Source organism: Hylobates moloch, unplaced genomic scaffold (genome assembly GCF_009828535.3).
Source record: "Hylobates moloch isolate HMO894 unplaced genomic scaffold, HMol_V3 SCAFFOLD_1, whole genome shotgun sequence".
NCBI classification, from domain to species: domain Eukaryota; kingdom Metazoa; phylum Chordata; class Mammalia; order Primates; family Hylobatidae; genus Hylobates; species Hylobates moloch.
In genome coordinates, this window is record NW_026652276.1 from 147573175 (window position 1) to 147597167 (window position 23993).

The 23993-nt window shown below is 35.7% G+C and overlaps 1 protein-coding gene across 3 annotated transcripts in view; it reads right to left on the reverse strand.

Annotated features, from left to right (window-relative positions):
- Positions 1-23993, reverse strand: part of SP4 (Sp4 transcription factor) — a 91047-nt gene that overhangs the window by 17521 nt on the left and 49533 nt on the right. For all 3 annotated transcript variants that reach the window (XR_009215589.1, XM_032759660.2, XM_032759670.2), the window contains exons 4-5: positions 23158-23386; positions 18051-18250 (exon numbers count right to left, since the gene is read on the reverse strand). Coding sequence is in view for 2 of the 3 variants with exons in the window: in XM_032759660.2 (XP_032615551.1) it covers positions 18051-18250; positions 23158-23386 (429 nt within the window). In the remaining variant the exon portion in view is untranslated. The remainder of the gene's footprint in view (positions 1-18050; positions 18251-23157; positions 23387-23993) is intronic.

Consider the following 23993-nt stretch of genomic DNA (forward strand, 5'->3'; position numbering starts at 1 on the left):
GGGTGCCTAATGAATTTAAGGCCCGAAACCAAATAGCAGCTCGGTTTAAGTCAGCACTCTTCTGGTGGTCAACTATTAAGAATGTGGACTAGATTAACTACATCTATTATAATCAACAGAGATTCATCAATTATACTCGGGACATCTTCAAAGGGGTGGCTAGCCAGTTAAATGCCACCAGCCAAATGGCCTGGGAAAAGAGGCTTGCGATAGACATGATACTAGCAGAAAAAGGGGGCATATGTGTTATGCTGGGTGGGAAATGTTGTACTTTCATTCCCAACAATACTGCCCCAGATGGGACCAACAGAAAAGCTTTACGAGGACCAACAACTCTGGCCAATGAACTGGTAGAAAATGCTGGAATTGATGACCCATGTATGGGTTGGCTAGAAGATTGGTTTGGAAAATGGAAAGACATGGTAGCCTCAATCCTTACATCTCTCATAATTGTGGCAGAAGTCTTAACAGCAGTGGGATTTTGTATTATCCCTTGTGTGGGGGGACTAGCACAGAGATTAAAACAGCTATTAAACAAATGCCCATGACTTAACCAGCAAAATAACCTGGTACTATTAGAAACGAAATTAAACTCACTCTCCTATGGAGAAAGTAAAAGACCTCTAGAGCAATTCGAGGACAAAAATGATTTAGATGAAAACGAGACCAAAGGAAGTAAACAGAAAAGAGAAGGGAATTTGTGAGAAAATGTTTTAAATGATCTATTTTCAAGGCATGATAAATCTAAATACTGGCAACCGGCCTGCGGATGTAACAAACTGCAAGGCTCATGCACCTATAAGGTCACAATGAGCAAACAGAATGTAGAGAAGGGGTCAGCCCATAAAAGCGAAGAACGTTTCATCATTGGGAAATCGAAACCTAAGCAGGGAAGGGATTATACCCTTATTAGGGGGATAATGAAAGTGAGATGATGTCTGGGAAGATTGTAACCCTGTAATACTCGGCCAGTGAGGAACTAGGGGAGGGATTTGTGTGCTAGGAGGTAAATTAACTGCTCCAACTGCCCTGGGTATGCCTGCCTACCATACACCCAATCTTGCAAGACTGCCATCAAAAGTCTCGCTTTTGCTGTTCTTTGTGTCTCCAAGTGCATTCTTCAGGTTCAGACAGGTGAATGTGTGTTTCCCACATTAAGTAACATGGTAAAAGGGACTGTGCAGATTTAACTAAAGTTATGGAGCTTAATATAGGGATATTATTCTGAATTATCCAGTAGTGCATAATGTAATCACACGAACTCTTAAAAGCAAAGAGCTTTCTTTAGCTAGAGTCAGGGAGATTAGAATAGTGAGGGTTGAAACGTGCCCTGCTGTTGCTGGAGGGGGCCACATGGACAGTATGAGAAGGAGTGTGGGCAGCCTCCAAATGTAAACACTGGCTCCCAACTGCCAGCTGGCAAGGAAACAAGGACCTACATTCTACAACAGAAAGGAAGTGAATTTAGCTGACAATTCGAATGACTTTGGAAGCAGGTTTCTCCCCAGGGCCTTCAGTAAGGAATGCCGTCCTGCTGAAGCCTTGATTTTGGCTCTGTGAGAAACTGAGGAGAGCACCCAGCTGAGGCCCCTTGAACTCCTGACCTAGAGAAACTATGAGGTAATAAATGTGTGTTATTTTAAGTGGCTAAATTTGTGGTAATTTGTTGTGGCAGCAACAGAAAACTAATCTAGTTACATATGACATAACCTTATAAAAAATTTAAAGCCCAATAAATTATAGCTGACCTAATATATGGCTCAAGATATATAAAAATCATTACAAATATCCAAAGTATGTCAAGAACAAATTTCAAATTTCATTTCTTCATGAAAATCTCAATGTATCCCAAGAAATTTTTAATAAACTGCTCCTTTTGACTAGATTATCTAGGAGAATACCATGCTTTATCACATTAAGAAAATGTAGTCTTTTAAAAGGATTTAAATATAATGTTCATATTTAGAAACTACATTAGACTACTTACTATTGTAATATTCTTAACAGTAATTTCCTTTGGAAAAAATTTGCTGAGATTTCAAATGGAATGATAAATTGGAATGGATGAGTGGAATAAACCAGATCTTTTAAGCTTTCTGTATCTTAAGCACCTATCAAGAGTCAGTTATCTAGCTGTCAGAGTTCTGCCTATAATCTGTTTTTCAAATTGCTACTCTCAAAACTAAGCTACTATAATGTATGAAACATACTTTTTAAATTACTAATGCTATTTCTAAGTTTGTCATTTGATAATATACCTCCATATTTATAAATTAAAATTAATTTCAAGAGCAAATTCAGGAATATATTAGTTTCCTGGGGCTTCTATAAGAAAATACCACAAACTGGGTGCCTTAAAACAACATAAATTTATTTTCTCACAGTTCTGGAGGCCAGAAGTCCAAAATTAAGATCTTGGCACGGCCTTGCTCCCTCCAAGGACTCTAGAGAAGAGTCCTTTCTTGCCTCACCCTAGCTTCTGCTGACTGCTGGCAATCCTTGGCATTCCTTGGTTTGTAGCTGCACTGCTTCAATCCCTGCCTTTGTCTTTGCCTGGACTTTTCCCCTGTGTCTTCTCCTCTTAAAAGGACATCAGCTATTGAGTTTAGGGCCCACCCTAATCCAGTATGGCTTCATTTTAACTTCATTTCATCTGCAAAGACCCTATTTCCAAATAAGGTCACATTCACAGATACTAGGATTAGGATTTAAACATATCTTTTTGGAAGAAACAATTCAACCCACTAAAGGAACATTTTTAAATGTGTGGCATTTAGAGACCGTAAGACCGATCCTTTCTCTTCCTCCTCAAATTCCTACATAATCTGAAGACAAAGATGAAGACCTTTATGAAAACCCATTTCCACATAATGAATAGTAAATATATTTTTTCTTCCTTATGATTGTCTTAACAGTTTTTTTTTTTTTTTTTTTTTTTCTGAGACAGTCTTGCTCCATCGCCCAGGCTGGAGTGCAGTGGCGCGATCTCGGCTCACTGTAAGCTCTGCCCCCTCCCAGGTTCACGCCATTCTCCTGCCTCAGCCTTCCGAATAGCTGGGACTACAGGCTGCCACTGTGCCCGGCTAATTTTTGTATTTTTTTTTAGACGAGGTTTCACCGTGTTAGCCAGGATGGTCTCGATCTCCTGACCTCATGATCCGCCTGCCTCGGCCTCCCAAAGTGCTGGGATTACAGGCGTGAGCCACCGCACCCAGCCTAACAATTTCTTTTCTCTAGTTTACTTTAAGAATCTGGTTTATTATACATATAACATGCAAAATACATGTTAATTGACTGTGATCGGTAAGGCTTCTAGTCAACAGCAGGCTATTAGTAGTTAAGTTTTAGGGGAGTCAAAAGTTACATGCAAATTTTCAAATGCTTGGGGGTTGACTTGCCTCACCTCTGTGTTGTTCGAGGGTTAACTGTAATCATTTTTGAATGTAAGGACTCAAGTTATTCAAACTGAGAGCCATGTAGTTCTTGAAACACCCCTACCTTACTCCCAGTCTATCAGTCCCTCATACACTCTCTTTCTTACTACGCAGCCTAGAATATCTAAAGTCTTTTCATGAGTACCCTAAATTTTCCAGTATCATTTACCTGGGGGTAAAGGTAGATAGTTGCCCTTGGTATACACTAGGATTGGTCCCAGGACCCCGTAGATCCCAAAATCATTTGATGCTCAAGTCTCTTATATAAAATGGTGCATACAGTATTTGCATATAACCTACACACATCCTCCTATATACTTTAAATCATCTCTAGATTACTTTTATGACTAATACAATATAGTTGTTATATGATTTTTAATTTGTATTTTTTTTTACTGTTTATATTTTTTCAAAAAATTTCTCTCTCTAGTTGGCTGAATCTGAGGATGTGGAATCCACATATAAGGAGGGCTGGTTGTAATAAGGGGGGAAAGATCATAATTTGAGAGAAGTTGTGCTTTAATTTTCTTGAAGTAGAAAACCGAGATTAAGGGGAGGTTGAAGGGGAGTGACAAGGGATATAAGAAGACTTAAGGAGGTTTAGATAATAATTAAGTTAATGAGAAAACTGACAAAGAAGACTAAGATTGATAGGCAGTTCTGAGAAACTGGTTGAGATTTGAGACCATGAATTTATACGGACACCAATCTGCATAATAACTGATTTTTGATTTTTTCCTGTAGCAATTATCAACTCAAATATAGAAGCTCTTTGGTTATTTCATTATAAATGCTTTATTTAGGCTATTTAATCCACTTTAATAGTTTTAACTATCATCTATAAATAGATGACTACATCAAGATCCAGATTCCGAAACTCAGCTGTGAATTAGACATTTCCTGGATGTGCCACAGACAGCATCATTCAACATGTCACAAAGAGAACTCATCAACACAAGGATCATTCTAATCCTTATGATGCTTCAGAAAGAAAGAGGAGGCAGGAGCAAAAACAAGAGATGATGTCACTGAACATGGTGAAGAACCTCCAAAACTTTGCTCTTCCATAAAAGCAACAAAAATCTATGGGAAAAAAACTGTCAAAAGCAACCATTTCAGATTCTGGCAATTAATCAAGGCTTGCAGCAATCCATGGAAGTGTTTATTCAAGAAAAATGGCTGAATTTCTGTAAGAGCAGCAAGCTTTGTGGTATTTTCACTTACTAGTCTCATTTTCCACTCCCCAGCTCTGTGCCAGCCTTGAAAAATAACAGCCTGGATTCTTGGCACCATCTGGCAGCCACCAGAGGGAGTGGAACACAGCTGAGGCTCTTTCAAAGCCTAATTCCCAAATAATCATTCCCTGAAGACTCCACTTATAAAACTGTCATATTTAATCTGACTCTGTGAGGTAGCCCCATGTGAAATGCCTTCTCCCAGATGTAAAGCAGGGCATGTGTTTGTCTAAAACAATTAGAAGCAAGTATTTTAACTTCATGGATGCCCAAGACGGGGGATAATACTTGGGACAAACAATAGACTAACCAAAAGGCTTTAAAGGAAAAGCTAGCTGAGAGTTAAGACATTCAGAAGAGCTTTAAAAACCTCTGACATACACATAGGAATCTAGAAGGTCACACATGTTTAGGGCTGTGATCCTGCTCAGAATAGCTTGAGAAGGCCCTAACTAATCTGTGCCTAATCCTGAGGCTCTAGGTAAGCAGAAAGTGAAGGCTAAGGCAGAGATGTCAAATGACTGGCTGAGTGTTGAAGGCAAGCTGCAATATGCACGCAGAACCTTTCAGCACAGGCTGAGAGACTCATTAGTTCCAAGGTGTTTAAAGAAAGAATATTTGAAAAATATGTAAAAACTTCCCCAATTTGGAAAAAAAAAAATAATCTGCATATCCAAGAAGCTCAATGAACTCCAAGTAGGTTAAATGCAGAGAGTCACATGGAGTCATATTATAATCAAACTGCTGAAAGACAAAGACAAAGAGAAAATCTAGAAAGCAGCAAGAGTAACTACATTTAGAGCCTTGGAAGACAATTAGCCTCTTGAGCCTTCAGTTTACTTATTTATGAAATGATAGGGTTGCACAAAATAATTTTCAGGAGTCCCTTTGGCTCTAAATCCTATTATCCTTGGCAGAGTTAACAGAAGTGTTTGCCTGATACTGAGGCATGCACATGAGGCTTAACAGAAAACTGTTTTGAATTCTTAAAATATAAAATAGTAAATCTCTCTCCCTTTTTACACTGTAGTCTCTCAAAATGAGTTTGTTTCCACTTTTTTAACACTTATGTTTTAATTTATATACAGTAAAATTCATTTTTTTGGTATAGAGTTCTATGAGTTTTGACAAATGCATTCAGTCACATAATCACCACCAAAATAAACACACAGAAGAGTTGCTATCACTTCCAAAAATTCCTTTGTAGTGTCTCTTTGTAGTTGAACTCTCCCTCCTCCTTGCTTATGCCCTAGAAAACACAAATCTGTTCTCTGTCCTTATAGTTTTGATTTTTCCAGAATATCACATAAATGATATATATTATGCAGTCTTTTGATTCTCAGATCTTTCACTTAGCATAATTCATCTGAGTTTCATCCATGTGGCTGTTTATTAATAATTCATTCCTTTATGTTGGGGAGTAGTACTCCAATGTATGGATATTTTTATCCATTCACCAGCTGAAGGACATTTGGGTTACTTCCAATTTTGAGTAATAAATAAATAAATCTGCCACACACACACGCATGCACACTCTTAGCTTTTTTGTGTGAACACAGTTCTTCATTCTCTTCGGTAAATACTCAGGAGTAGATTTGGTAGATCATATGGTAATTGTATGTTTATAAGAAAATGCCAAACTGGTTTCCAAAGGCAGCGTGTCATTTTGCATTCCCACTAGCAATATATGAGAATTCCAATTGCTCTGCATCCTCACCAGTACTTGCAGTTACCATGTTCTCATGGTTCTTGCTTTTGATTTTAGCCATTCTAACAGGTGTACAGTAGTATTTCATTATGGTTTTATTTTCCATTTCCCTAACAGATGATATCAGACATCTTTTCATGTGCTTTTCTGTCACATATATATGTTCTCTGGTGAAGTGTCAAATCCTTTGCTCATTTAAAAAAAAAAAACTGTTAAGTTTGTTTACACTGAGTTTAAAACTTCTTAAGGTGTTCAGCATAAAAGCACTTTGTCGGGCATATGATTTTCAAACACTTTCTCGCAGCCTGTATCTTGTGTTTTCATTCTCTTAATGGGATCCATCACAGAGCAAAAGTTTTTAGTTTTCATCAAGTCCTATTTACTGATTTTTCTTTTATGGATTACACTTTTGGAGTTGTATTAAAGCACTCGTAGCCTATCTCAAGGTTGCAAAGATTTTGTCCTATATTTTATTCAAAAAGCTTTGTTGTTTTAGGTTTTGGATTTAAGTCTCTGAATCACTTGGAGTTAGTTTTTGTAAAAGACTTGAGATATGTAGGTGAAAGGTTTTGCATATGGCTAATTCTTCTATACAATTTATTGAAAAGACCACTTTTTCTTTACTGAACTGTTTTTGCACCGTGTGTGTGGAGGGGAATTTCTGGACTCTATTGTCTGTCTTACTTATCCATGTGTCTTTCAAAACTACACAGTGTTGATTAGTGTAGCTTTACAGGAATACCTAAAATTACACAGCGTAAATCAACCAATTATGTTATTTCTGAAATTGTTTTGGCTATTCTAATTGCTTTGCCTTTCATATAATTTTAGAATCAGCTTGTTATCTACAAAAACGCTGCTGGAATTATGAGAAGGACTATACTGAATCTGCAGATATGTTTGGGGAGAAATTACATGGAAACAATATTAGGCCATCCAATTCTTGAATACAATGTGTATCTCTGCATTAATGTAGTTCTTCATTGCATTCTTCCATCAATGTTTTAGTTTTTAGCTTACATGTCTTGCATATATTTTGTTAGATTTATGGCAAAATGTTTCACTGTTTTCATATTACAAATGGCACTGTTTTTATAAACGACTTATATCTAGTTGTTCACTGCTAGGATGTAGAAATACAATTCACTCTTGTACATTTATCTTGTATCTGGGCAACCTTGCCAAACTCACTAGTTCAAAAAGCTTTTTGGTAGGCACCATGGATTTGCTATACAGACAACCTGGTGTCTGCAAATATAGTTTTATTTCTTCTATTAGAACCTGTATGTCTTTTATGACATTTTCCTGCTTTACTGCACTGGGTAGAAATTCCAGTACTATGGTGAATAAGAATGGTAAAATCAGGTATCTTTACTTTGTTCCTGATTCCACAGGGAAGCAATAGGTCCTTCATCATTAAGAATGATGTTAACCGCAGATTTTTAGCAAATGCCCTTTACCCGGTTAATGATGTTTCCTTTAACTCAGTTTGCTGAGAATTTTTACAGAAATACCTGCAGAGTTTTGCCAAATATTTATTGTGTGTTTGCTGTCATGTGATTTTTTTTCTTTTGTCATTATTAGTGAATTACATTGACTTTTTAAAATATTCAAACAGCTTTTCATTCTTGGAATAAACCATACTACGTAACAATGCATTATCCTTTTTATATATTGCTGGATTTCCTAGTATTTTGTTGAGAATTTTGACAACTATACTTATGATATTGGTCTAAGTTTTTTTCTTTAGTATCATGATAATGTGAGCCTCAGAGAGTAAGTTGAGAAGTGTTCCTTATTTTCCGAAAGAGACTGTATAATTTGGTATTATTTATTCCTTAAATGGTAGAATTTGTCAATGAAACCATACGGGCCCAGAGTTTTCCTTGTCAAAAGTTTAAAATTACAAATCCAATTTCTTTAACAGATATAGAGCATTCATGAGCCAGTGTTGGTAGCTTGTATCTTTCAAGGAATTGTTCCATTTTATCTAAGTCCTCAAATTTAGGTTGTAGAGTCATGCATAGCATTCTTTTTACTTCTACTCTTTATTATTTCCCAACTTCTTATTTTGAATGTAATTGGCTCTTCATTTTCTAGTTTCCTAAGGTGGAAGTTTAGATTATTGACTGAGGACCTTTCCTTTTTACCAGTAAAAGCATTTAGTGCTATGAATTTCCTCTAAGCACTGCTTTACCTGCATCCTACAAATTTTATGGTGTATTTTCATTTAATTGGAAATATTTTCTAATTTCCCTTGAAACTTTTTCTTGGCCCATGTATTGTTTGATTTCTAGATACTTAGGGATTTCCTAGATATTTCTGTTATTTGATTTCTAGCTTAATGACGTGAGAACATGCTTTGTATGATTTTTTTTTTTTTCCAGATGGAATCTCACTCTGTCGTCCAGGCTGGAGTGCAATGGTGCAATCTCAGCACACTGCAACCTCCACCTCCAGGGTTCAAGCAATTCTCTTGTCTCAGCCTTCCAATTAGCTGGGACTACAGGCACATGCCACCATGCCTGGCTAATTTTTGTATTTTTAGTAGCGATGGGGTTTCACCATGCTGGCCAGGCTGGTCTCAAACTCCTGATCTCAGGTGATCCACCTGCCTTGGCCTCCCAAAGTGATGGGATTACAGGCATGAGCCACTATGCCAGTCTGATTCTTATTCTTTTAAATTTGTTAAGGAGTGTTTCATGGTCCAGAATACGGTCTACCTCTGTGAATGTTCCATGAGCTCTTGAATAAAACATTCTGCTGGGATATTCTTTAAAGTGGAGTGTTATTCAGACACTCTCTTTATCCAGAGTATACAGTTGGATCCTTTTTAAAAAATGTCATTTTTGAAATACTGTCATTTTGACAGTATCTCCCTTTGGATTAGTATAATTTATACCACTTGCATTTAGTGTAATGATTGATTTGATTAGATTTTAAGTCTATCATTTTATCATCTGTCTTTAAATTGTCTGTTTTTCATGCTTCTGTTTTCCCTTTTCTCCATTTTTTTCAGATGACAGTCAAGTACCCCTTATCTGAAATGCTCAGGCCTATAAGTGTTTCAGATTTTGGATTTTTTTTCAGATTTTTGAATATTTGCAGAATACATACTGAGCATCCTAAACTAAAAAGCAACACACTCCAATGACTATTTCTTTTGAGTGTCATGCTGGTGCTGAAAAAGTTTCAGATTTTGGAGCATTGTGAATTAGAGATTATCAACCTATATTTGAATGTTGTTTAGTATTCTCATTTAATTTACAAAATTATTAAAGTCTATAATACCTTATCAGTCCTATATATAGGAGACATTTAGGTGAGTATCTCCTCCCTACCCTCTCTGTAGTGGTTGGTATATAATATATATCTAACTTTTCAAAATATACATTACAACTTCTATATTTTCAGAGTAAAACAAAGCTGCTTTTTAACTATTGGCTTCCTTACCCTCCCTTTCTGTTATATTGGCCATATGTATTATATCAACATACAATGACAATCTACCAGACAATGTTAAATTTTTTTTTAACTGTAAACAGACATATGTTAAAGAATTTCAGCAGAGGAAAAACAGTCTGCTCTATTTACCCAGGTATTTAGCATTTCTTTTGGCAAGTGGCTGAGAAAACAGAAAAGACTATTTATTTTTGTTTTTTTGCCCTTCCTTCATTATTCAATTTCAAATTTCTCGCTGGTATAATTTATTTTTACCTTGAAGAACTTCCTTGGCATTTCTATTGGGGCAGATCTGATAGCAGCAAATTCTCTTAGTTTTCCTTTGAAAGTATCTTTACTTTGCTCTTGTTACTATACTGTTCTGAGGATACTTTCCTTGGACATAAAATGGTGAGTTGATAGTTGATAGTTCTTTTCTTTCTCTGTCCTCCATAGTTTCTAAGAAGAAATCTGCCATAATTTGAAGTTTTTGTTCCCCTGTATATAATGTGTCCTTCTCTTCTGGCTTCTTTCAAAATTTTTTATCTTTGATTTACAGCAGATTGATTACAATATGATATAGTTTTCTTTCAGTTTCTGTTTGGGATTCAATGAACTTCTTGAATCTATACAATTTATACCTAACATGGGAAGTCCCAGCCATTATTTCTTCAAATTTTGTCTTACAGCAGTATTTTTCCTTTCCTTCTGGGAGCCCGATGACACAAATTTAAGACCTTTTATTATTGTCCCACAGATCCCTGCAATCCAGTTTTTTTCTGACTCCCCAATCTTCTTCCTTTCAATTCTTCAGATTTTATAATTTCCAGCGGTCTATTTTCAATCTCACTGACTCTTTCCTCTATTATCTCCACTTAGCTACTGAGCATCCAATAAACTTACTTTTAATATTGTATTTTTCTAGTTCTAAAATTTCTATTTAGTTCTTTTTTATAGTATTTATAGCAGATTTCTCTGCTAAAAACTTCTGCCTTTCTATTCATTTCAGTCACGCTTATCTTTAGTCCACGGATCATGACTATAAGAGCTGCTTTAAAGGTCTTATCTGATAATTCCGAAATCTACATCATCTTGACATCTGTTATCTTCTCTCTCAATAAAAAGTCAGCTTTACGTGGCTCATAGTATGTTGAGTAATTTTGGATTGTATCCTGGACATTTTGGACATTACATTGTAGAGATTTTAGGTCCTGTTAAAAATTCTCTGGGGAATGTTTTTGTTTTAGCAGGCACTCAAACTGTTTAGGTTCAGACTAAAAGTTCCATCTTGCCCTCTTTGAACAGCAGTTCCAACATTAATTCACTTTTCAAAGGCTTTGTTACGCTTTTTGTCTCTGCTCAGCACATGCTGGGAATTGGATGGTGGTTTTTAAGATGTTTAGTTCTTGAGGCCTTTGCTGTGGTTCTTTGTGTCTGTGCTGTGCATGCAGTGCTCAAGGTTGAGCCCAGCGCAAGGTTGAACCCAGGACTTCTTTTGATCTACACACAGAATTAGGAAGCATCTTTTATATCGCTCTCAAAATTTCCCCTACGCCTTTCCAACCTCCAGTTGTCTCACCTTCTAGTTCCTCCGGGTAGAAATGCCAAGTTACTGGGAGCTCCCATAATGTTCTGCACTTACACCACGACTGGGACCACCTTCAGAGTAGAAGTGGCAAGACAGAAAAATCATGTTGATTTACCTCAGATTTGCTGGAAAACAGACTCTATTTTCTAGTTCCCCTAGCCAGAGATATGGGTATTTTCTAGAGTTTTTTTTGGTGCCTGTGCTGCTACTATTTCAGTGTAATCTGCAAATGGAACTGGTTTTGGAGCAAAAGGCCCCTTTTCTTGCTTTTCTGGTTAGACACAAGAGGTTTCTCTTAGATTGTTTGCTACCTGCATCTGCTATGCAGTGCCCGCAGGGTTAAACCTGGGAGACAAAGGAAGGAAAGAGATCTCTATGAAATGAACACATATGATACACTGTTATTCAAATTCAAGTTTTGACTTCATTTCTCAATTGCCTGCTATAGTTTGCTTTTCATTGTCCTCATTTAGATACTTAAGAAAACAAATAAGTAAACTTGCCCAGAGTTTTTAGTGTAGTCAATGGAACAGACAAGTTGTAGATAACTTGGTCCATTCTGGCCAACAGTGGACACAAGGCACAACAGTTCTGACTGTTTCACATACTAATTAAAACATTTATATAAGAAAATTCTGGGGATGGGCACTGTGGCTCACACCTATAATCTCAGCACTTTCAGAGGCTGAGGTGAGGGGATCACTTGAGGATAGGAGTTTAAGACCAGCCTGGGACCGGGCGCGGTGGCTCACGCTTGTAATCCCAGCACTTTGGGAGGCCGAGGCAGGCAGATCATTAGCGTGGGGATCACCTGGGAGGTGGAGGAGGTTGCAGTGAGTTGTGATCATGCCAGTGAACTCCAGCCTGGGTGACAGAGAGAGACCCTGTCTCAAAAAAACCAAAACAAAACGCCACTAGCTCATAAACTTTTCAAAATCTTTCACTTAAGATTTCATCAAATCACCACTATGACCACGACCACCACCACCACCACCACCACCATCATCATCAACTTGAACAAAAACCAAGAATTACTGGACAATTCAGGAATGCCTACAACACTGGAAAAAGCAAGATACAGACAGAAAAATCATCCTGGAGAAAACATAAAATTCTAGATTAAAAAACTCAGATAATTTCAGCAAGCACCTGCATCCATACAATGAGAAAATGCAGTAAAACAAAACAAAACAAAACCCACCAACAATGATGGAATGCACTATTGGAAATTAAAATGCAATTCAATAGAAATATCTGAAAGTAAAGTTAAAAAATTTCATGGAAAATAAAATGGTAAAGAGACAAAAGATGTAAGAGAAAAGATGTATGACCAAAAAAAAAAAAAAAAATCAATCTAAAGATTCCAAAATATGTCTACTAAGAGCCCAGAGAGACACAGAAACAAAGAGAGAAAGAGAGGGAGAGAGGTGACCCAGAGTACAACTCATTAGCACAACAAATAAAAATCTATTCTTAGATACAGCATTATGAAATTAGCAGAACACCACAGATTAAAAGGTGCCCTTAGAGTTAAAAACAAAACAGGGGCACTTCAAGAAGACACAGGAACTAATGGGACAGACCTTCCAATGGCCAAAGGTGAAACAATTTGAGCAAGAAAATGATAGTATTGAATTGTAACCCAAAGAACAAAAGAAATACTCACGAGACCATACCAATGTAAATAAATGATTGCATAAATAATTGGAAAAGAAAGTATAAGTGGTACAAAGAACAAGGAAAGTTGAAAATGACCTTTCAAACATCACAGTAGTAACTGCTGCAGGCAAGATCCACTGAGGAATGCTAAAAGTGAAGCTTTAGTATTTTATTTGTAAAAAAGCCCCCCAAACTCCTCTAAAATAGTAATTATTGTGGTGGTTTTAACATATGTCCACAAATTCTTCGATACTTCTCCCTTCAGGAGGTGAAGCTTAATTCTCTTCCCCGTGAATGTGGACTGAACTTAGTGACTTGCTTCTAACAAACAATATGGAAAGAGAGAAACTGTAACTTTACAGTGAAGAAATGTGGCACACCCTACATTAACCAATGCATCAGGGTTAACATCACCAATAATGAGATAATCGCATTACATACTTCCTCTTATATGATATGAGAAAGACACTAATGTGCTATTCTTCTCATGACAATTCACAACCTTAGTCTAATCATTAGAAAACATTAGACAAACCCAAATTGAGAGACATTCTAAAAATAGCAAACCCACTTTCAAATGTGTTCAGGTGATAAAAGACAAGGAAAGGACTAGGAAAAGTCACAGATTGCAGGAGACTAAGGAAACATGACAAATAAATGCAGTGTGTTATTCCCGACTGAATCCTGGAAAAGAAAAGGTATATTGGTGGAAAGTGTAACTAATAGTATTGCAACAATGTTAATTTCTTAATTCTCATAAGGTACTGTGGTTATACAAGAAGTTTACATTAAGGGAAGCTTGGTGAATGATATCAGAACTCTATGCTAGCTTTGCAACTCTTCTCTAAGTGTAAAATTATTTCAAAATAAAAATAAAGTTGCAGGGGAGAAATCAGGTCACCTACAGAAAAAAAAAAAAAAAAGAAAAAATAACAAACCTCTTGTTGATAAAACAGATGAAAGAAAACAATAGAGCTGTGACAATGTTTTAAGAAAATATAATTTTCAATCTAGAATACTATATTATCCAAACAACCAAATTAAGTAGAAAGAGAAAATAAAGAATTCTTTAGACAAATTTACTTCCCCATACTTTTTGTTAGGAAGCATTTCAGCACGTTTTCCAGCAACGAAGAGAGTAGACCAAGAAAAATGAAAACATGAGATCTTGAGAACCAATACGAGATCTAAACGAACAGAGAAGGGAAGAAAAATCTCAAGATAATACCCCTGGAACAGGTCTACAGAAGAAACTGTTCATATTCATTAGAAAGATGGAAGGCTCCAGAAAAAAGGAAACCGTGAATGGAATTCACATTGTTCTTAAAAACTTGAAATAACTAAAGATTATTTCAGGTAAAGTCAAACAATACAAGAAAAAAAAAAAGCATTGTCTAACTTTATTGGAAATAGAGTGGTGAGTTAACAGAGAATGTCTGGCCTGCATACAGTTTTTCAAAAGAATCTTAATGTCTTCAGATGGTGCAAAGTGAAGTAAATCCTTAATTCTAAATGAAAGAACTCAATAGATAGTATAAAATATTGATAGATCAATAAATAACAGTGTGTAAGTATATGATTTAGATACATGACAGCCATCCTGGAAAGAACAAAAATGCAAAAATAGTTAAAATAGTTAGCTATGATCTTCTCTGGAAAGCAGGACAGGGGTGGGGCAAAGAGCCTCCTTATTACATTAAACTTTTCTGTGATTCCATTTTTAAATACCATATGCATGTATTGTTTTGAAAACCTTTACAAATTTTTTTAAAAAGCAAACAGATCACTATTTTCAGCAGTGAATACAAGTAACTCCATTCATTCATAGCCAAGTCAACAAGCTTCTATTTATAGTAGTGGTTAGACATCAAATAAAGCATAGTTGTTGCTATGAATGGTTAAGGCTTTCAACTTAACATATTAAATGCTTAATCAATACTTATTTCAAAATGTATTTTTTCATATTCTTTTAGACAAATTTAACAAACAGGAGTTACTCTGTTAAATCTTTAAAAGTAAGAATTTTAAGTATGGTGATATTATACTTAATATTTTTTAGTGTCAACCTGTTTTAATTAAACAATTTTATGTATGATATATTTAAGATGTTTGAACCACTGAAAGTAAGCTTAAAGTATATTCGATTATGAATTGTCAATCCAGTAGATAATAATGGTGTGAACTTTTTTTTAAAGATAGGCCCCAATTATAATATTTGGTTTTGAAGTATATGTATATATAAATTCTTGAATAAATTTGTGTATCTGCAAGTGTGTGGATGTGTAAGAGAAAGGGACTTTACCAACTCATCATTTCTCAGACAAAATGAAGCAATCATAATGTGAGGTTCCAAATCAAACAAAGTAGCAAATTTTCTTGGCTTCCTTAACTTATCCCACTGCTAATCCAGGATGGAAACACTGCATCCTTTCATACAGACCTAAATAGCAGAGTATTTTTCTAAAACAGATATCAACAATTGGTATGGGATTAACTTTTAATCAATCGTATTTGCCAACGTCAATGGTGTGTATACTATACAGAAAGATTTCAAATTATCTTTTTTAAAATTAAAATTCATAACTTTACTATAATGCTAACTTTTTCAGGGATTGCGACGCTATACTAACACAGGGTGAGCATCCCTAATACAAAAATCTAAAATCCAAATTGCTCCGAAATCTGAAACTTTTTGAGTGTTGACATGATCCCACAAGTAGAAAATTCCACACATAAGTACTTAACACAAACTTTGTTTCACACATAAAATTATTAAAAATATTGTATAAGGTTACCTTCAGTCTATATGTATAAGGTATATATGAAACGAAAATGAATCCCCAAAGTATTGCATTGTACACATGCAAAATCTGAAAAAATCCGAAATCTAGAACATTTCTAGTCCCAAGCATTTCAGATAAGGGGTACTCAATCTGTACTCATTTGTATTACTACTTTATGTGTATATCAAATTAAATAACTTTATATTTACCTTTTTAATAGATTTCATAATTTTTTCTTTCCTGATACTACTTTCTAATCTTAAAATGGAGCTAATTTCTATGCCAGTGTTGCTGTTGTTAGAATCAAATGAAGTAATATATTCAAAATATCTGACTATAATATAGCAGCTGATTTAGAAATGTCAGTTTTATTTCTCCCTTTGTCCCACATGTATCCTGGTACAGGTTTAAAGTATAAAGTATAATTCAATAATTTATTGAAATTCATTTATTCAATAATGTAATACTGAGTCCCAAATTCTAAATATTCTGAAAAGGTAGGTGTTCTTGGCAAAAACAGAAAAAAAAAATAAAGAAAGAAGGAAAATTGCCCAACCAGAAGTCAAGACTTAATATAAAACCACAGTCATTAATACAGTTAAGAGCATTGGTGTAGGAACTGGCAAATAGATAAAAACTTCAAAACAGAGAAACCAGAAATTGAACCACACTTAAAGGAGACATTACATAAAAGAGGACAATCAATAGAGTCAGAATGGGCTGTTTAAGAAATGGCTTTCCATACAGAAGAAAAATAAAATTACATCCTCATTTCATTCCATTAACAAAAAGAATCTTGAGCTGGTAAAAGATCAAACTTACAAAAACAAAACTTTAAAGCTATTAGAAGAAATTGTTTTTTAAGACTTGATGACCTTGGGACAGAAGAAAAATTTATAAACAAAAAGCAAAAGACAAAAGAAAAGATTTATATTTGACTAAATAAAAATGTAAGACTTCCATATGACAAAAGGTACGACAAAGATAAAAGAGTAGCAATAGTCCTTTATTGAAAGAGAAAAGTGTAACATATGAATCATATAAATAAGGAAAACTTCTGAAAGAAAAAATGAGAACCAGAATTAAAAAACAAAGCCATAAATGACTAATATACATATGAAAGATGCTTAATCTCATGGATAACCATGAAAAACACAAATTTTTAAAATGAGAAACAATTTTAGATTGAAAAAAACTTTCAAGGCCTGATACTACTGGGTACTGGTGAGCACAAAGTGGAAACTATCAATCATTGCTAGTTAAATAGCCACTGTAGAGACTCTTTAGCCATTACCTAGCAAGACCAAACATACACATTCTCTATGATCCAATAATTCCACTTCTCACACATGTTCTCATCAACTAAGTTTGTGATAGCACACACACACACAAACCCTAGCAATAACCTCAAACAGTATGGGAATGAATTAATATAGTATGGTAGACTCACGTGATAAAATATTATATAGCTGTTCAAGGAAATTCATATATGCAAATATACATATATGTACAAACACAGATCTCAAAACAAGTGAAATTTATAATTCTGCAACATTGTAACATTTCATAATATACACAAAACATTTTTTATGTAGATCCATTAATCATATACGTAAGAGTATTAAAAGTGTACGTAAAACTTAGACACATTAGATTTATAGTAGCTGTAGTCTTTGAAAGGTGAAATGGTAAAGATGATGTTCACTTTATAATTGCTTTGATATATTTAAAAAAAAGCAGAAAATATAGTATTAACAACTGCCCATTCTAAGTGAGGGTTGTTAGATGTTTATTATTCTTGATACTTTGGTGAATTTTCTGGATTTGTTAAAAAAAAAAAAACTAAACTAAAACACACTAATAAAAGCCCCATTAAGATCATAATTCAACTCTCTTTTCACCTATTTAAACACTTATGAAAAATAATGTATGATTTCAACATGCTAAGAATACAATATAAACAAATGGAATAAATTCCACAATCTCATAAATATGCTGACAAAGTTTACAAAAAGTATAATAAAATGTATCTCAGAAATGAGGTTAAAAATGTTCATCTTAAACATCTTCCATATAATTGCTAAAGTAAATGCCTTCTTCATTTGCATATTTCCAATTTGATAGCTAAACTATCACTAAAATTTTCATGTAAAAACTGAAGAAATAAGTAAAAAGTACAAGTCCTAAAATAAACCAACTAACCTGTATGGGTTCTTCTATGTCTCTGGAGCTCATCACTCCTTGTGAATCTTTTGCCACAAAACATCCAGTTGCATATAAAAGGTCTTTCTCCAGTATGCCAGCGAAGATGTGCTCGTAAATGAGATGTTTTGCCATAAACTTTACCACATCCTTCAATATGACAGATATGCTGCTTCTTTTTTCCTGGTTCATTACTGCCTCTAGCAAAAACAAAAACCGAACATTAATTACACTGCCAAATAGTAGGCTTACAATTATAGAAAAATTAAAAAGAATCAAGGTAATTAAATGATGCTTCTCTGAATAGGTTTGATCATGATGCCATAACTGTAGTTAAAATCAGAAAATTTTCAATTAAAGAAAAAATAAAACAGGTCTGTGTACCAAATTGCTATGAAAATGTGTTAATCTCAAGGAGTTTATGCTTTATTATGGACTCATGTTCCTGGTCATAGTGGGCTCTTCCCTTGGGAAAAAAATTTCTCCAAGCCTTTCAAAACACTTGAAACTTCTCTAAAATTTCAAAAGGATGGCTAAATCCAGTTAAAAGTGTAAGATGCAGAGTTTCGTTTCTAGCAGGACAGTGTGAGGAGTTCCATGGATCTGTTTCCCAGTGAAAATTATAAAAAAAGCAAAAAATACCATTTAAAGTCTCTGGAAATGGTCCTAAAAGCAAATAACAGCAAATAAAGAAACATTTATTCAAGAAAATCTCACAGAAATTGGTAAGAACAGTAAGAGTCTGTGGTATTTGAACCAAGACTTTCTCCTTCCCTACTTCCTCCCATCTCCACACAGGAACATTAGAGACTGGTGCAGCCAAGAATATGATTCCTACTCTTCCCACCTCCCGGTCAGAGGGCTATGGCCCCAGGAGGGGCAAGATGTCTGCATTTCTTATCTTACCCTTGGTTGCCTGTTGCTAAATTCCAGGCAAGTGTAGCAGAACCCAGTCCTTAGCCCTGGGACATAAGCTCTACCTTGGATGTGGCATGATGAAAATACTGGGGTCCAGGGTGCCCTTGACCTGGCCCATTCATAGTTCATAAAGTTCTAAGCTGGGAGAGGCCAGTTGAGAAGACCTGAGGCTACTGCTGCCGCTGCAACCAGGCACTCAGCTCTTAAAGCAGGGTTGTCACTCAGAAAGAAAGCCACTGTCTCAATCCCCAGCTCAAGAGCCATAACTCAGAAACACACCATAAAACAAAGAGCTCCAAATATCTTCCCAAAGGAATTGACTTCATTTGCAAGACAACGTGAAGAAGTTCAAGCCTAAGGGTACCCTCAAAAAAAGTAGAGATTGTTTCAAAAGGCAGTTAATTGGGAGAAGACTAACATTCACTGGAAATAAAGGCTTAACTACAGCTTGGCTAGTTTGCCAGAAAGAAGTGAGCCGAGGCTGTGAAGAACCTTCTTAGGGTCAGAATAAATGTCAAACATTGAGATTCTTGGAAAAAGTAAACAAAACTAACAAACCTTTAGCTAGACTGACCAAGAAAGTAAGACTCAAATTATTAGAATCCGAAATCAAAGAGGAGATATCACTACCAACCTTATAGAAACAAAAAGGATTACAAAGGAATACCATGAACAATTCTATGGCAATTACTTGGGTAACTCAGAGGAGACGGACAAATTCCTAGAAAAATATGGACCAAAATACTAAAACTGACTCAAGAACAAATAATCAATCAGAATACACCTACAACAAGCAACTAGACTGAATTAGTAATTAAAACTACTCATAAGAAAAGCCCAAGAACAGACAGCTTCACTGGTAAATTCCACAAAACATTTAAAGGATTAATACCAGTTTGGAGGGAATACTTTCCAATTCATTCTATGAGGCCAGTATTATCATTACCAAATCAGATAAAAACATTACAAAAAGAAAACCACAGACATATCTCTTATGAATATGGATGCAAAAATTCTCAACAAAATACAAGCACACTGTCAACATTGTACCAGAGGTTCCAGACAGAGAAACTAAGTAAGAAAAAGAAACAGAACTCCTGCAGAGTAGAAAGGAAAAAGTAAAAACTATCTCTGTTCACAGATTCCATGACCTTATACACAGAAATCCTAAAGACTCCACTAAAAAAACAAACAAACAAACAAAAAAACTGTTATAACTAATCAAAAAGTTCAGCAAAAGTTGCAGGATAAAAGATTAATACATTAAAAAATGTATTTCTACATACTTGTAATGAACAATCAAGAAAACAGTTCAACTTATAATAGCATCAGAAATAAAATTGGAATTTAACAAAAGTACAAAATGTATACTCTGAAAACTATAAAACATTGATGAAAGAAGTTAAAGATTAAATAACCAGAAATACTTCCCATGTGCATGGACCAAAAGATGTAATATTGTTTAGTTGGCAACTGTCCCCAAAGTGATCTACAGATTCAGTGCAATTTCCATCAGAATACCATCTGGTTTCTTTATAGAAACTGACAAACTGATTCTAAAATTCACGTGGAATTGCAAGTGTCCCTAAAGAGTCAGTACAGTTTTGAAGAATAACAAAGCTGCAGGACTCACATTTCTCGATTTCAAAAGTTATTACAAATCCAAAGTACTCAAGACAATGTGGTACTGACATAAAAACAGACATATAGATCAACGGAATAGAATTGAAAGTCCAGAAATAAATCCATGTTCTATGGTCAACTAATTTTTGACATGGGTGCCCAGAACATTCAATGGAGAAAGGATAATCTTTTCAACAACTGGTGCTTGATGAACCCTTACCTAACACCACATATAAAAATTAACCCCAAATTAATCAAAGACCTAAATGTAAGAGTAAAAACTATAAAATTATCTTAAAAAAATAGGAATCTTAATGACTTCGGATTTGGCAATGAGTTCTTAGATACAATACCAAAAGCAGAAGCAATAAAGGAAAATAGAAAACTCTAGACTTCAAAATTAAAACTTTGGTGCAAAGGCACTATCAAGAAAGTATACAGACAATTCACACAATGGGAGACAATATTTTTCTTTTTTCTTTTTTTTTTTTGAGATGGAGTTTCACTCTTTCACCCAGGCTGGAGTGCAGTGGCACGATCTCGGCTCACTGCAACCTCCACCTCCTGGGTTCAAGCAATTCTTCTCCCTCAGCCTCCCGAGTTGCTGGGATTACAGGCATGCACCACCATGCTTGGCTAATTTTGTATTTTTAGTAGAGACAGGGTTTCTCCATGCCGGTCAGGCTGGTCTCAAACTCCTGACCTCAGGTGATCCACCTGCCTTGGCCTCCCAAAGTGCTGGGATTATAGGCATGAGCCACCATGCCCAGCCAGGAGAAAATATTTTCAAATCGTGTATCTGATAAGGAATTTGTTTTTGTTTTTGTTTTTTTTTTTGAGATGGAGTCTTGCTCTGTCGCCCAGGCTGGAGTGCAGCGGCACGATCTCGGCTCACTGCAAGCTCCGCCTCCCAGGTTCACGCCATTCTCCTGCCTCAGCCTCTCCGAGTAGCTGGGACCACAGGCACCCGCCACCACGCCCGGCTAATTTTTTGTATTTTTAGTAGAGACGGGGTTTCACCATGGTCTCGATCTCCTGACCTCGTGATCTGCCCGCCTCGGCCTCCCAAAGTGCTGGGATTACAAGCGTGAGCCACCGCGCCTGGCCAGGAATTTGTATCTAGAATATATAAAGAGACAATTCCATAATGAAAAATAATATAATTTAAAATGGGCAAAAGATCCAAATAAATATTTCTCCAAAGACACAAACATGGCCAACAAGAAGAAAAGATGCTCAATATCATTAGTAATCAGTAAAAACAAAACCGCAGTGAGATATCACTTCAAACCCACTAGGATAGCTTTAATCATAAAGTCAGATAATGACAAGTACTGGCAATGATCTACAGAGACTGGAACCTTCATACCCTATTGATGGAAATGTTAAATGGTACAGCCACTTTGGAAAACAGTCGGTAAGTTCTTCAAATGGTTAAACACAGAGTTACAATATGACCCAGAGATTCCATTTCTATGTAATTTCATATAGATACAAGAGAAATGAAAACATATGTCCACACAAACACTTCTACACAAATGTTTACTGCAGTATTATTCGTAACAGCCAGTGGGTGGATAAAACCAAATGTCCTTCAATTGACAGGATAAACAAAAATATTGTATATCCATACAGTGGAATATTATTTGTCCCTAAAAAGGAATGAAGTATTGATCATACTGTAACATGACTGAACCTTGAAAACATTATGCTAAAAGAAACCAGTCACAAAAGACCATGATTCCATTTATATGAATTGTCCAGAATAGGCAAATCTATAAAGACAGAAATTAGTTGTCTAGGATGGAAGGGTTGGGATAAGCGGGTGATGCTTAAAAAAGATACAGAATTTATTCTGGGGATGAAAACACTCTAAAATTGATTGTAGTCATGTCTACACAGCTCTGAATATATTAAAAACCACTGAATTGTACACTTTAAATGGGTGAACTGTATGGTGCATGAATGAGTTTTATATCAATAAAGTTATGTAAAAATTTTATGAAAAATAAAAAAAATAGGCTGAGCGTGGTGGCTCACACCTGTAATCCCAGCACTTGGGGGGCTGAGGTGGGCGGATCACCTGAGGTCAGGTGGCCCACATGGTGAAACTCTATCTCTGGGCCAGACCAACCTGGCCCACTTGGTGAAACACTCTCTACTAAAAATACAAAAATTAGCCGGGTGTGGTGGCGGGTACCTATAATTAATCCCAGCTACTAGGAAGGCTGAGGCAGGAGAATCGCTTGAACCCGGGAGGCAGAGGTTGCAGTGAGCTGAGATCGCACCACTGCACTCCAGCCTAGGCGGCAGAGTGACACTCCATCTTGTGGGGGCGGGAAGAAAGAAAAAACATATTTTTTAAAAGTGTAAGGAACAAGGCGGAGGACCACTCAAATTTCATTCCTAAAATAGCCCAACTAATTCCCTTTCTAATATTATATATCAACTTCTAGGCTACAAAGGTAATGAGGTTCTAGTGACCATCATTCCCCAGCCAATTACTTGGTTTTAACTCCTGTTTTATGCCTTCCGAATAGACACAGTTGAAAAATAGAGCATTTACCTTCCTTCTCCTTCCCTACAATTAGGACAGGAACAGGCAACTCTTCGAAGCCTCTTGCCAGGTTGTACCTCTTGATCAGAAGTTTGCTGGCCTTGCTGCAAATGCACTTGTGTGAGTTGGTCAGGACTAACAGCACCTATCGTGGCATTAGCAATTCCTCCAACTGCTACAGTTACAGGAGCTATAGTAGCTTGCTGGACTTTTACTCCATCTTGTCCTTGCTGCTGACCTAAAAAGGAAGAAAAAAAAGAAGTATTGTAATGCTTTCTACACCTAAAGAAAGGATTAAAAAAAAATTCCATGTGCATAATAAATTTTTTCTAACAATCTGTGTAAAGTACAAAAACTAAGGGGTTAATGGCTTATACTATGTCAATCCTTCTAAAATACAGTATTCTTACTTTAGTGGCTCAGGTTGCCTACGTATCTAGATGATGGAACTATATACATAAATCATTTAACCCACTTTGTGGCTTAATTTCTCTCTCCATCTGTAAAATGAAGATAATACTTGCCACTTACCTACTCACTAAAATACTATGAGGATACATGAGATAGTCTAAAAGCATTTTGACATCCTAAAAGATGTTTTATAAACACAAAGCTTTATTACCATTTCCACAGTAAGCAACATATCACAACAAGAAAATACAAGAGTGAAAAGTCACTAAACAAAGGATTAAGTTTTATGGACACCTTGCATTCCTAAATAGTTTAAATAAACATCTCTTTATTGATTCGACTTTTTTTAGTGTATACATAAAGTGGTTTTTAAAATGCAAAACCACCCAAGATTACTACATACTGTCACTGTAATCATAAAAAGACATTTAAGA